Genomic DNA, 13,511 nt, shown 5'->3' with positions numbered 1-13,511 from the left:
CACTACACGATCCTCTAGTGGGCTGGCACCAGAGGGTAGTCTCCTTCGGGTCAGCGCATTGCCTGGAACACTGCAAGCAGGGGAAGGATCCAGGGGGAGCCAAGCTCACCTTAGCTGGGATGGAGGTAATGAAGCAAGGGGAGGTGCCTCCGCAATATGCAGATCTGAGCAACGTATTTAGCGAAAGGGAAGCGGACAAACTGCCGCCGCATAGACCCTTTGACTGTCAAATCAACCTACTCCCTGGGGCTCAACTCCCAGTGGGCAAGCTGTACGCCATGTCAGACAGGGAGATGCAGGAGCTGAGGGAGTTCATTGACAAAAACCTGAAGAGGGGTTTCATCAGAGAGTCCCGAGCGGTGGGGGGCAGCCCAGTGTTTTTTGTGGACAAAAAAAACACAGATAAGCCGAGGCTTGTAGTGGATTTCAGGGCCCTAAACGCCGTGTCGGAACCCCTGGCCTTTCCTATGCCCCGAATTGATGACATTCTGACCAGGGTGAGGAAGGGGAAGATTTTTACAAAACTGGACCTGCGGGGGGCGTATAATCTGATACGAATAAGGAAGGGGGATGAATGGAAGACCACCATGTTCACCCCTTTGGGAGCATTTGAATACCTCGTAATGCCCTTCGGTCTCCAAGCCGGCTCCGCATGTTTTCAAAGTTTTATCAACCACGTCCTGGGGCCGTTGCTCTACAAGAATTGTGTGGCCTTTTTGGATGACGTGTTGGTGTATTCGGAAAATGAAGAGCAGCATGTGAGGGACGTGAGAGAAGTGTTGGGGCGGCTGCAAGCCAATCAGCTGTGGGTGAAACTGGAGAAGTGCCAGTTTCATGCCAAGGAGGTGGAATTCCTGGGGTACCGCCTGTCAGACCAAGGATTGGCCATGGATCCAGGCAAGGTCCAGGCGGTGCTGGAATGGAAGGCACCCAAAACCAAGAAGGATGTGCAAAGATTCCTGGGGTTTGGGAACTTTTATCGGAAGTTCATCAAGAATTTTGCACACTTGACGGCGCCCATCACCGACTGCCTCAGTAGCAAGAAGAAATTTGTTTGGACGGCGGAAGCGGAGAGAGCTTTTGAAGAACTGAAAAGGGCTTTCGCTTCGGAAGAACAACTTCTGCATGTGGACCTACAGAAGCCCATGAGGGTGGAGACAGACGCGTCAGACAGAGCGGTGGGGGCTGTGCTTCTTCAGCCGGGAAGAAATACGTCGGAGTGGAGACCGTGTGGTTTTTTCTCGAGGAAGCTGAATAAGTCCGAGCGGAACTACACGGTGTATGACAGAGAACTACTTGCCATTCACGAAGCGTTCCGGAGGTGGAGACATTTATTGATTGGGGCACAACACAAGGTGCAAGTGTGCACCGACCACAAGAATTTGGAGTATTGGAGAACAGCTCGAGTACTCAACCAACGACAAGTGAGATGGGCACAGGAATTTTCCAAATTCCACTTCGAGATTTGTTATGTACCAGGCCCAGAGAACGTCAGGGCGGACGCTCTCTCACGCAAACCAGAGTACTTGGAAGGGGAGGGGGCAAGCGAAGAAAGACATGTCATTCCTGAGGACCGCTGGGTGTGTGGGGCGGCGCTGGTGGGGAGACGAGAGCTGGTAGAAGAAACGGAAACTGACGAATATGCCCAAAATAAGCTCAGAGGCCTCAGGGGAGAGGGTGAGAGCCCGGAGGGTTTTGAAGAAAGAAATGGGGCATTGTATTACAAAGGGGCACTGTATATACCAGAAGGTGAATTGAGAGGGAGGGTACTCAAGCAGTTGCATGATAGTCCCACGGCGGGACATTTTGGACAACACAAGACCATGTGGATGGTCACCAGGGAGTTTTGGTGGCCCAAGGTGAGGGAAGATGTAAAGGAGTATGTAAGAGGGTGTGACCAATGCCAGAGGGCCAAGGGGGAAAGAAGGGCGCCGGCAGGGTTATTGGAACCACTACCCACGCCAGAACGGCCTTGGGAGGCGGTATCAATAGATTTTATGACGGATCTGCCCAAATCCAAAGGGAAGACGGCCATCATGGTAGTAGTGGACCTGTTAACTAAGATGTGCCACTTTGTGGCATGTTCACATGCAGTGACAGCGGAAGAAACAGCGAAGTTGTTTGTAGAACACATCTTCCGGCTGCATGGCGCCCCCTTGAGGGTTGTCTCGGACCGCGGGAAACAATTTACTTCCAGGTTCTGGAGGAAGCTCATGAGCTTGCTGCACGTGGAGGTCAATTTTTCGACGGCCCGGCATCCTGAAACCAACGGGCAGGCGGAAAGAGCAAATGGCATCCTCCAACAATATCTGAGGTGTTATGTCAATGACAGAGGGAATGATTGGGTCGAAAAGCTGGCGCTGGCAGAATTTGCCTACAACAATGCGGAACATGTGTCCACAGGGATGAGCCCCTTTTTGGCCAATTACGGGTGTCACCCCAGGGCATTCCCGGGGGAGGGAGGCGAGAGATGGAGTGTCCCAGCGGCCGAACATTTTGTAGAAGAGATGGAAGCGATCCATCGTCAGCTTCAGCTCAACTTAGAAAGGGCCAAGGCTCAATATAAGAAGCAGGCAGACAAGAACAGGAGGGAAGGTGAAACCATAAGGGTGGGGGATCAGGTGTGGTTGTCCACCCAAGGGTTGCCGTTCAAAGGGGGTTGTAAGAAATTAAGACCCAAGAGATTGGGACCCTTTGAGGTCATTCAGCAGGTCAACCCAGTGGCTTTCAAACTCCGGTTACCCAATCACATGAAATTGCATCCAGTGTTCCACAGGTCATTACTGTCACCGTACAAGGGGGGAGGTGAAGGGGAGCACACCAGGGGACCAGTCTTGGAAGAGAGGGAGAGCAGTAACCATGTAGCGGAAATCCTCGATTCCAGGTGGAAGGGCAATCAGGTGGAGTATTTAGTGGCGTGGGAAGGGGAACCGGAGTCAGAAAACACTTGGGTGACAGCAGAGGAGGTCAATGACGAGGTTTTAACAGAAACGTTCCACCAAAGATTCCCGAGGAAACCACAGCCGGCAGCAAGGTTTAGGAGGGAGTATTTCGGCACCACAGACGAGGAAGAGGAACTGGAAGGATTCGCGGAGTCGGAGTTGGAAGAAGGAACGGACTCAGACGACGAGGAGTACCGAGAGACTAGGAACCGCAACAAGTGGAGAAAGGTGTTCGAAACCTCAGACGATGAGGAAGGTTCCTTCCGGGGTTTTACCCCCTCCCAAACTGTAGGGGAGGAGACGGGAGAGGGTGAAGGGGGCCCTGGAGGGGAGGTGGATGTCAGGGAACTGCCATCGGCAGCACCGGAGGTGCCAAGGCTCTCTGAGGTAAAGGGAGACGTAACACCTGAAGAAGGAACCAGTAGGGGGCGAACAGGAATGTCAAGGGAAGGAGAGTCGGAGGAATGGCTCAGAGATGCTTCCAGTGAAAATAGTGGGGATGTCCCAGAACCTCCTATAGGGACACCCGTTCCACGCCGGAAACTGTCACGCAGAGAGGCCAGAAGACGTGTTTCCGTTAAGGAGCTTTTATGTTGGAAACGTTTCCGAAAGCAACCACTTTCGGATTCTGCTAGCGACTGACGCAGCCATGCTGGAGGGGCTCCGTCACAGGCAGAGGTTTGAGAAGCTGTTCAAACTCTGAGGGATTGCAATTTACACACAAGCAGCTCTTCATCCCATCACAATGCCCAAGAAGGGACCCCAAAGAACCTTAAGTCCACAATCTAAAATTACCTAAATCCACCACTGGCTGCAAGCCAAGACCCTGGCTGAACTAAGAAGGGGGTCATTAATGGGAGTGCTGGATTTCTTAAACAGAAAAGTTCTGGCTTTGGCTGGATGCTGAGCTACCATGAAGCTGAGCTACTCTGGAGATTGTTACCTCTTCATATCACCTATTTTCATCTTTCAGAAACCATGTCTAAATTTTAAATCAATAAAATAATAATAATAACAACAATAATAATAATTTATTTGCACCCCGCCCATCTGGCTGGGTTTCCCCAGCCACTCTGGGCAGCTTCCAACAAAGATTAAAAATACATTAAAATGTCACACATTAAAAACTTCCCTGAACAGCCTTCAGATGTCTTCTAAATGTCAGGTAGTTGCTGTTCTCTTTGATATCTGGTGGGAGGGCGTTCCACAGGGCAGGGGCCACTACCAAGAAGGCCCTCTGCCTGGTTCCCTGTAGCTTTGCTTCTCGCAGTGAGGGAACCGCCAGAAGGCCCTTGGAGCTGGACCTGAGTGTCTGGGCTGGACAATGGAGGTGGAGACACTCCTTCGGGAATACTGGACCGAGGCCGTTTAGGGCTTTAAAGGTTAGCACCAACACTTTGAATTGTGCTCAGAAACGTACTGGGAACCAATGTAGGTCTTTCAAGACCGGTGATATGTGGTCTCGGCGGCCGCTCCCAGTCACCAGTCTAGCTGCCGCCTTCTGGATTAGTTGTAGTTTCCGGGTCACCTTCAAAGGTAGCCCCACGTAGAGCACATTGCAGTAGTCAAGCATAAATCAAACATTTCTAAACTGACATACAATGAAAGAGACCTCAGCATCTCAAAATGAAAGACATTTTTTTAAGCCACAACTTCAACAGTTGGAGTAACAAGCAAGGAGCATAGCAAATAAAAAATCAGTTTGCCAAAAAATAAAAGAAGAGGGAAAAGGCACAGAGAAATCTCTTGGCCTGTATCTTGAACTGAACAAAGGAGGAGCCAGGAGCTTCTTCTCTGCCTTTTGGTTCCTTCATATGTTTATTTACTCCATTTGTATCCTTCCCTTCCTCCCAAAGGAGCCCAGGATGTGCCACCACCAAGAAGACGGCGCCCCACCCCCCGTCAAAGCAGAACATGGCTGGCAGGCCTGTTTTTGAGACTCCCACTCCCATCATCCTGGGCCACTTGGCCTCGCTAGCTGGGGCTCATGGGAGTTGGAGTCCAGCAACATCCGGAGGCCACAAGCTCCTCATCCCATCCTTTAAAGCTCAGCCTTCCCCAACCTGGTGCCCTCCAGCTCTTATCAGCCCCAGAAGGACGAAGCATCCTTTGGGGGGAACGTGGCTGGCTGGGTGGACATGAGCTGTAAGCCAAACCTTATTGAGGGTATGGGGTTGGGGAAGCTGCTTAAGGTCATAGGCATTCAGCTGCAAAGGAGGGATAGACTGCTGTGAATCAGAAGGAGAGGGGGCTTTGGCATAAGTTAGGAAAGACAAAGAGCACAGGATCTCATATTGTGCCCGTTTCACATGTCATGCTCAAACTAGCTTTTGCCTGCCCCAGCTGCCATGATGCTTACCTCATCACCCCACTGGTCTCCGACAGGGAGATCAGCGGCGAGGAATCCACGGAGGACGAAGACCCGACGCTGGCCAAGCTGCTCCTCCTCCTGCCCGCCATTTTGAAGGATCCAGCCACAAGCTCGTCATCAGAAGAGTTGTCTTCAAAAGAGCCCAGCACAAACTTGGTCATTGCTTGGCGCCTCACTTGGGCCTGGCTGCTCTCTGGTTCCTCTCCTGAGAGGGACCCCATTTGCCTCAGCGACTGGCCTGAGGAAGGGACGATGACCCGGCTGAGAGGCCTCGCCGACTCCGTGGCTGGGGAGCCCTGGGCCGAATGACCTGAGGCAGACTGGGGAATTGGGGGCTTGCAGGGGCAGGAGGGGTGTTCTGGCTGCTTAGGGGCACCCACAGAGGCCTGCGTGCTTAGAGGAGAGCACTGCTGGGAGGCGTCTTCGGAGTCCTGGATGGGCCCCATCAGCGGGGGCTGCGACCCACAAGCTTTGGAGAGTTGGAGGCGGGATCCATTGGTGGGAAGATCCAGAGTTTCGGGAGGAAGTGGCTGGTCTGGGGCAGGCCCTTCCACGACCAGTTTCCTTGGGTAGTTTGCCATTTTGGTCCAAACGAACCAGGCCAAAGTCAGCAAAGAGAAAAAAGCTAGCAGGACCATTCAGAAATCCTGGATGGGGGTGGAGAGAGAGAATAATATTTAGGGGTGGTAGTAGGAAAAAACCACACACACAAACACACACTTCCAGAGTTCTGAAAGTTAACCTAAGGTCACCTTTGGCAACCTGGTGCTCTCCAGACAAACTACAGCCCCCGTCAGCATTGAAAAGACAGCAGCAAAATGGATAATGTTGCATTTTAAAAAATCTGTTCTGCTGCTGCTGCATCAACTGCCTCCCCCACAAGCTTTTATTAAACGCAAGCTCTCACCACAGAATTATAAACACACAAATTGTTTGGGTAGCTACACAAATTGATACTGGGCCCTTCAAAACTGAAAAAGAGCTTTCCTCACCTCTGACCCCATGATAAAGTTAAGAGGAATTCCAAGGACCATATGGGCCAGATTCATGCACAAACACAGACAACAACGGCATCCACCACACTGTAGAACTGCTGCCCCAAGACCTTCACTTAAAAAGAGACACGACAACACACAGCAGGCCTTTGCTCCAGGAAAGATCCACCTCTTACAGTATTTTATATTGCAGCCAATGGAATCTCTTTGCTGATCTATCTCTCTGCTGCCAGGTCCTGCGCTGAGCCAGAGGGGCTCTTGAAACATGAGCTATTTTTGTTAAGTTGTGGGTGAACATATCAGACGACACAGCGATTCTTCAGACAGCTCTTGTTTATTCACAGGCCAGAACAGAACTGAACTGAAGGGTTCAGCCAGCCTGCTTATATAGAGCTCCACTAGAATGCAACTGTAACACTTTCTGTAACTATCCAATCACTGAACGTCACTTTCAATCCCTTATTTGCATATGTGGACCTGAGTGAAAACTATCTACAGTATCCCCCTGCTGGCGCAGGGTGAGAACTTCAGTACATAACAATTTTCATTCTCCAAAAGCAGCCCCTTGGCAAAGTCTGCCTGTTCTCCTGTGCCATGGCCTGAGCATAAGGCAACACCCCCGCCTCCTGGAGCAAGAGCTTCAGCACAGAGACACCTGTCATGCCTGGAAGGAGGGGGGCAGGGGCAGGTGCAAAGGCCAGGAGGCAACCGTCCCCCTCCAGCCAAGTAAAGCGGAGCAAACTGCATGGCCACCACTCTTTTCAAGGGCATTGGATGGATCACGCTCCTGGGTGGGAGCTGCACTTGGGAGCCTGGGGCTCCAGCCGTGGGCTTCTGTACTGCTGGACTTGCGTGTAGCCTGGGGAAAGTGATCTTGTTGGCAGGCACAGAAAGGGGCAGCCTTCCTGTCAGGTGGAGGGAGGCAGCCACCTCGGGGGCAGATTCTGAGGGGCAGCGAGAGGACAGATCCCTTTGGCTGTGCGGGAGATGCTGCTGCCCCATCGCCAGGGTGGAAGCAATCTGCTCAGCTTTGGAACAGGCACCCCCTCCCCCTTACGTGCATCCCACCAGCATTTACGCAGGTTGCTGAGAAATAAATGGAGAAATAAATTGGCCTTCCCTTGCTCAGGGCTGCTGCCGGGAAGTGAGCAAGGGAAGGCGTGCTGGATAGTAGGGAAGGCGCGCTGGGGAGGCTTGGAACAGGCCGGGCAGCGGCCCCCAGCAATTTCTAGAGGGAGTCTCTCTCTCTCTGTGTGCGTCCTTACTTTGCAATCCCCACTTTACTCAATTTCACTTATGTGTGCAGGGCCCCAGAACATAAGGGGGCGCTGTATATGGAATTGCAGAGGGGAGCATAATGTCTCCACTTTGGCCCCTGACAACAAAATGTCTCAGGGGCACAGACACCGACGTGTCACTTTAGGACACAGGCCCATCCCTCTCCTCTACCTCGCCCCCCCCCCCCATCCTGCCTCCCACGAGATCAATGTCATGTCCAGCACAATCCTAGGCGCTGGTCCATGGGGGTGTCAGCTTACTACAGGTAGCCAATTCAAGGTGGAGATTCTTTTTGGGGATTCATTTGCTTTTAACATTTATTATTTTTATTATTTTTGTTTATTAAATCTGTAAACTACCCTTCATCTGTAGATCTCAAGGCAGTTCACAACATAAAATTACAATATAAAAAACACAAAATACATAAGAACACTAAGAACAAACCAAACAGATACCCCCACCATTCCCACAAGCACATTTTAAAGGCTGTAGAATATTAATTGGCCAAGGCCTGGTTGAAGAGGAACATTTTTGTCTGGCACCTAAAGATGTATAATGAAGGCACCAGCTGAACCTTCCTGGGGAGAGCATTCCACAGACGGGGAGCCACTGCAGAAAAGGTCCCGTTCTCGTGTTGCCACCCTCCGGACCTCTTGTGGAGGAGGAGGATCTCAGGGTCCAGGTCGGTTATATGGAGGGAGACGGTCCTTGAGGTCTTGCAGTCCTGAGCCGTTTAAGGCTTTATAGGTCAAAACCAGCACTTTGAATTGGACCCGGAAACTAATTGGTAGCCGGTGCAGTTGGACCAGGATCGGTGTAAGATGCTCAAACCGTCTTCCTCTGGTGAGCAACCTGGCCGCTGAATTTATGCACCATTTGAAGTTTCCGAACCGTCTTCAGAGGAAGCCCTACGCATTTCAGTAATCTAACCTAGAGGTTACCAGAACATAGAGAACAGTAGTTAGGCTGTCCCTGTCCAGATAGGGGCACAGCTGGGCCACCAGCCGAAGCTGATGGAAGGCACTTCGGGCCACTGAGGCCACCTGAGCCCTCAAGCTACGAACCTGCTCCTTCAGAGGGAGGGTAACCCCATCAAGAGCAAGTGACCTCCAAGCCATCTGGTCTAGGGAACCACCCACTAACAGCGACTCAGTCTTATCTGGATTGAGCTTCCCTTTGTTGGCTCTCATCCAGTCCAGCACTTCCACTGCAGATGTAAAGGAGAAATAGAGCTGAGTGTCATCAGCATACTGCTGACAACGTACTCCAAACCTCCGGATAACCCCACCTAGTGGTTTCATGTAGATGTTAAACAGCATAGAGGGGGAAAATTGATGTTTATATGAAAAATCCCACTGAATTCAATAAGACTTACTCCTAAGTAAGGCCACCTTCACCTCATACTTTTAAAGTGCTTTAAACAGTCATGGGTTCTCCCAGAGAATTTTGGGAGCTGTAGTTTGCTGAGAGTTGTTAGGAGACTGCTATTCCCCTCCCAGAGCTACGATTCCCAGAGTGGCTTAACAACCAGCCCCTCTTCACAGGGGTCTCTGAGACATGGAGGGCACTTTCTTCTCCACCCCCTGCCAAATTCAACTCTAGACATATTTCTATGGTGACTGTAGAAGCTGCTCTGCACCATAAACAAACAAATAACCATTAGCAGAAATACGAGCTTCCTTTGGTTTTTGCCACTTACCAGCCTCTCTGAGCCAAGGAGCCCCCTCACCACCAAGCGGCCCAATCTACCAACCTCCTTTCTTCATTCTCAAGAACTAGAGAATCACCGCACCCATCCAGGCGAAGCCACTGTAGTCTGAGAAGGAGCTGGGCAGCTGTTGCTGTGAAGAACGTAAACTTCAGATTCGCTTGGTCCTGAGCCAGGCCAAAAAAGGAGCCAAAACAACCCCCCTCATTTGCATGGTAACATGATGATAGTTTGCAGCGGGAGGGGGGGCAGGGAAAGAGTGGCTCATTATAGCATCCGCCACCTCCTTTGACCAGGCAATACATCAAGAAGTAACCACTGACTGGGGGGGGGGGGTCCCCCGAAACATCTATCTGTATTTCTGCATCAATAAAGTTTGGAAGACGTACAGAACAGAAACAGGTCCTTTTTCAACCCACTGAACTAGGGATGGGAAGCATCTGCAGCCTGGCAAATGTTGCTGGACTCCTTCCCATCAGCCAGAACTGCCAACTGGTTATGGGGAGTGAGAGTTAGAACCCAGCACAGGTTCCTCTCCTCCATGGCTCCGCTGTCTCTGATTTATTTCTTTTAAAAGTGAGAGTGTAAGTTCCTAGCCTTTATGGCCTCAGCAGGAGGGTAGTGGTAAAATGTTGAAGGCAGCAGCTCGTTGTGATGACCCTCAAAGTCAATTGCTGAAGTTGCTTGCATGAAGTAGGAACCTCATCAAAGAAAAGGAATGAAGGAGCAAGCCTCTGATTATTTCCTTCCTTCCCCAACTTTTGCTTTGTTAATCTGTTGCACACAATAGTAGAACTTGAAAGCCTCCTTATCACCTCATGCACTAAGCAGAACAATGAGTGTCAATCAGCTTAGCATCACTGCAGATGATGTCATCACGCCTGCTCTGTGCTCCATGCACTACAAGCTAATAGAACTCAAAGGTAATGAAATAAATACTGCAAAATAAGGACAGCAAATCTTAAATTTACGTGAGTTATGGAATGCTCAGCCTCTTGCCACAGAATTGTCATCCTAGCAAAGAATGCAGTTTCTGTTTTTACCAACTTTAAACATGAACAAAGGCAACTTGTACAGGAGCACAAATTAGGTACACACAGAACCTTGCCTATATGTAGAACTGGCATGCGGAATTCCCTGCCACATTAGTTCAGGTCATCACTATTAGGAACTTCTGTCAAACTGCGAGCTCATTATTTTTCTGTTGTATTAGATAACAGCCTTTGGTTCTTTTGTCTTCACCTGCTTTCCCTGTTAGCTATTACTTTTTCTGCTTCATCACTGTGCTTTGGTATAGATTTAATAATATCATTGTTTTAATATCTCAAAAACGGCCAACATGTTGCTTTTAAACTTTGCACTGTGTTTATACTAAGCCACTTCGGACATCACATTTAGAAGTGGGCAGGGGAAGCATGATATAAATACTAGCAAATAACTTTTCCAGGGATCCCCCAATTTGGTGCACACTTCTTAGGGAATTTAACTATTTTAAGCCTATTTTAAACCAACTGATGTCTTCATGCCATTTCAAATACTACTGCAAGGATTTTCCAACGCTGCACCTTTGGAAGTTCATCTTGGAATATCTGTTTTTCACTTTGCGTGCAAACATCTTTGGGGCTGAAAGGTCGAGGAAGCTGATGCCAGGAGGGACAATCCTCTGCTTGGCTGCACCCCAAAGCCATCTGCTGCTCTCCAAGTGGGACGGCTGGGATGCAAGTGGGACAAAGGTTGACAACTGTTTTCGAACAACATGTACACCTCCCAAATGTCACCAGCTGCCAGATGGCCATAAAAACTGCACCAGTCACACATTTTGTCCCTTGTAAAGATGGATCAGCTACTGGCAAAGAGATCGAATTATGATGTGGCTAAGTTTAGTGCTCCTCCCAAGACAAACTGCAAACAATTTTAATATTGTCAATATTTTCATGCCCAACAAGTAAACCGAAATGCTTTATTAATCTGGATACATTTTTAAAGTCTAGGTGTGGCCACGGTAGAAATACATGAATCTCAGAAGGTGTGGAATCCTGCCCTCTATAATAATTCTAATTTTAATTTTTAATAATGACAATGATTTTATGTATCTATGACACTCCTGCTTTCATTCCCGGAACAGTTTACAGTGATACAGAAACCCCATAAACATTTGGTCTTGAATCCCTACAGAAATTCAGTTTGAGCTAAAAGGAACTTACTCCCAAGATCGCAGTCTTACAACATAGTTGTATATGCCTACTCAGAAGTAAGATCCACTGTGTTCAGCTGCGCTTGCTCCCCCATAAATGTGTTGGGATTGCAGGTTTCGGCTTCAACCCTATGCACACTTACCTGGGAGTAAACACCACTGAACGGGTTACTTCCTGGTAAACACACTCAGAAGGTACTTTTAAATTCTGTTTGAAGACTAGAGTCTATATTCTGCGCAAGCCGAAGGTGTCAGGACTTCCACACAAACTATCAGATGTCTGCCATGCTGACTGCAGACTATGCTCTTGTCCCAAGTGCTGCTTTTTACAAATAACACAGGAGGCCAAAGCAATGAACTCCCAAATCCACCACAAGGCAAAACCACCCAACCAGGACCAGCCAAAACAGCCACCAAAGAGGGAGCAAGCTTTTGCAGTTTTCCCAACCCCTGATTCCATGGTGGTGTTAAAATAATTGGGGGGGGGGGGGAGGAGAGAGAGAAAATTGGGAATGTTGCAGCTGCTGTTGTGTTCAAGTTGCTCTCTCAACTCCAGCATTTACAGGAGCAAAAATAGCCTCCCAAAAGGATGAAAAACAGGAACCATAGCAATGCTCCCCCCCATGTTTAATTAAATTCAAGATTTTGAAGCCGTGTTTCGCATTTGAGTAGAAAGTGACTTTCAAAAAAACCATAAGGAATGTCAATTTGTAAAGCAACTCAGCAGAAAAAGTGCTCTTGCAATTTACTCTCCTGGGATTTAAACCTTATTTTACAGTATTATTAGGTAAACTGATCGGAGATTATAAAGTGTAGCATATAAATGGAGTATGTGAGATTTAGTTGTGATAACCTATGGCTTGTACAGCACAGGAGCAGAACCAATATAATTTTTAAACTTATAGATTCTGCAGTGTTAGAAACTGAGATATGGAAGCTAGGAGCTGGTTATGGGCACAACAACAGAATGTCTAGGTGCACTTTTTTAATAAGAAAAATACAAAGCTGAAAATGAATGAACTGCAGCTAAAATATTATGTTCATTTTTCACATGGTCTAGTCCTTTCCCTGCCCACCCCCCTAATATTCTTAAATTGGAGGCAGAAAAAGGTCCTCCTTTTCTTCCACTCTGCAGCTTTAATCTGAAATTTTAGGTGCAGTACTGCTCCCAGAGCTCAGAAACTGCTTGTGCTAATGAAATTCCCTGTCGCAAAATGCGCCTAGAATGGGGGTTTCAAACATTCAGATTCTGTGGTCATCGGATTCAACATACATATTGAACTATTCCCATATCTCTACATCCTGGCCACAAACATTTCTTCTACATAATTTTTCTAATCTGTTAATCTCATTTGGACCCATTCAAGTCCTCTACTCACTTACCAAAGTCACCTTTGCAACAGAAAAAGAAAAGAAAAAAGATGGAGGGGCAGAAAGGGAGCAGAGGCAAGAGAAGGGGGTCCCTTTATTTTTACAGATTCTGAAAGAAATGTCAAGCCCGACACCCTCTGCGACCTCAGGGGTCCAGTGCATTAAGGACATGAAATGCAGACAGAAGCGAGGAGGGCAACAGCCAGAGACAGGGAAGAGAATCCGAGCAGAAAGCAGGACGCGCAGCAGGAGACGACAAATACCTCCAGCAAATAGCTCCAGAAAAAGATTGCATGCAAAGGGCCGGGCCGCCTGTCTTGCTTCCAGGCACCCCGCTTTCCAGGACACTTGGCATCTCGGCCACATCCGCACCAGCCCAGGACTGCGCTAGGAGGCCGCTTCCACCGGCGCTCCGGGGCTTGCGGGGCGGAGCGACAGCAGGGGATTCCCCGCTTCTCCTCCTCCGGGAAGAGGCACTGCCGCTCTGCGAGGAGAGCAGGGAAGGTCTCCTCCGAACTCTCACCCCCCCCACAAACTACAGTTCCCAGGATTCTTTGGGCGAAGCCCAGGACTGTTTCAAAGGGGGTTGCCCAAACTTGGGTCGCCTCGCCTGCTGTTTTTGGACTACAATTCCCATCACCCCGACCACTGG

General features: G+C 49.2%; 1 protein-coding gene across 12 annotated transcripts in view; it reads right to left on the bottom strand.

Annotated features, from left to right (window-relative positions):
- The window catches only part of ACACB (acetyl-CoA carboxylase beta), a 68,630-nt gene extending 55,261 nt beyond the window's left edge, over positions 1 to 13,369 (bottom strand). For 5 of the 12 annotated variants that reach the window (XR_014503923.1, XR_014503924.1, XR_014503925.1 and 2 more), the window contains exons 1-3: positions 13,123 to 13,334; positions 9,286 to 9,427; positions 5,302 to 5,960 (exon numbers count right to left, since the gene is read on the bottom strand). Coding sequence is in view for 4 of the 12 variants with exons in the window: in XM_083407255.1 (XP_083263381.1) it covers positions 5,302 to 5,951 (650 nt within the window). In the remaining 8 variants the exon portion in view is untranslated. Of the gene's footprint in view, positions 1 to 5,301; positions 5,961 to 6,484; positions 7,758 to 9,285; positions 9,428 to 13,122 lie in introns of those variants that run through there. The other 7 variants (XR_014503921.1, XR_014503922.1, XM_083407251.1 and 4 more) reach the window with 3 other exon arrangements.
- Positions 13,370 to 13,511: the final 142 nt, after the last annotated feature.

This window comes from Podarcis tiliguerta (genome assembly GCF_965153285.1).
Source record: "Podarcis tiliguerta genome assembly, chromosome: 13".
NCBI lineage: Eukaryota > Metazoa > Chordata > Lepidosauria > Squamata > Lacertidae > Podarcis > Podarcis tiliguerta.
This window is presented reverse-complemented; position numbering and strand designations above follow the sequence as displayed.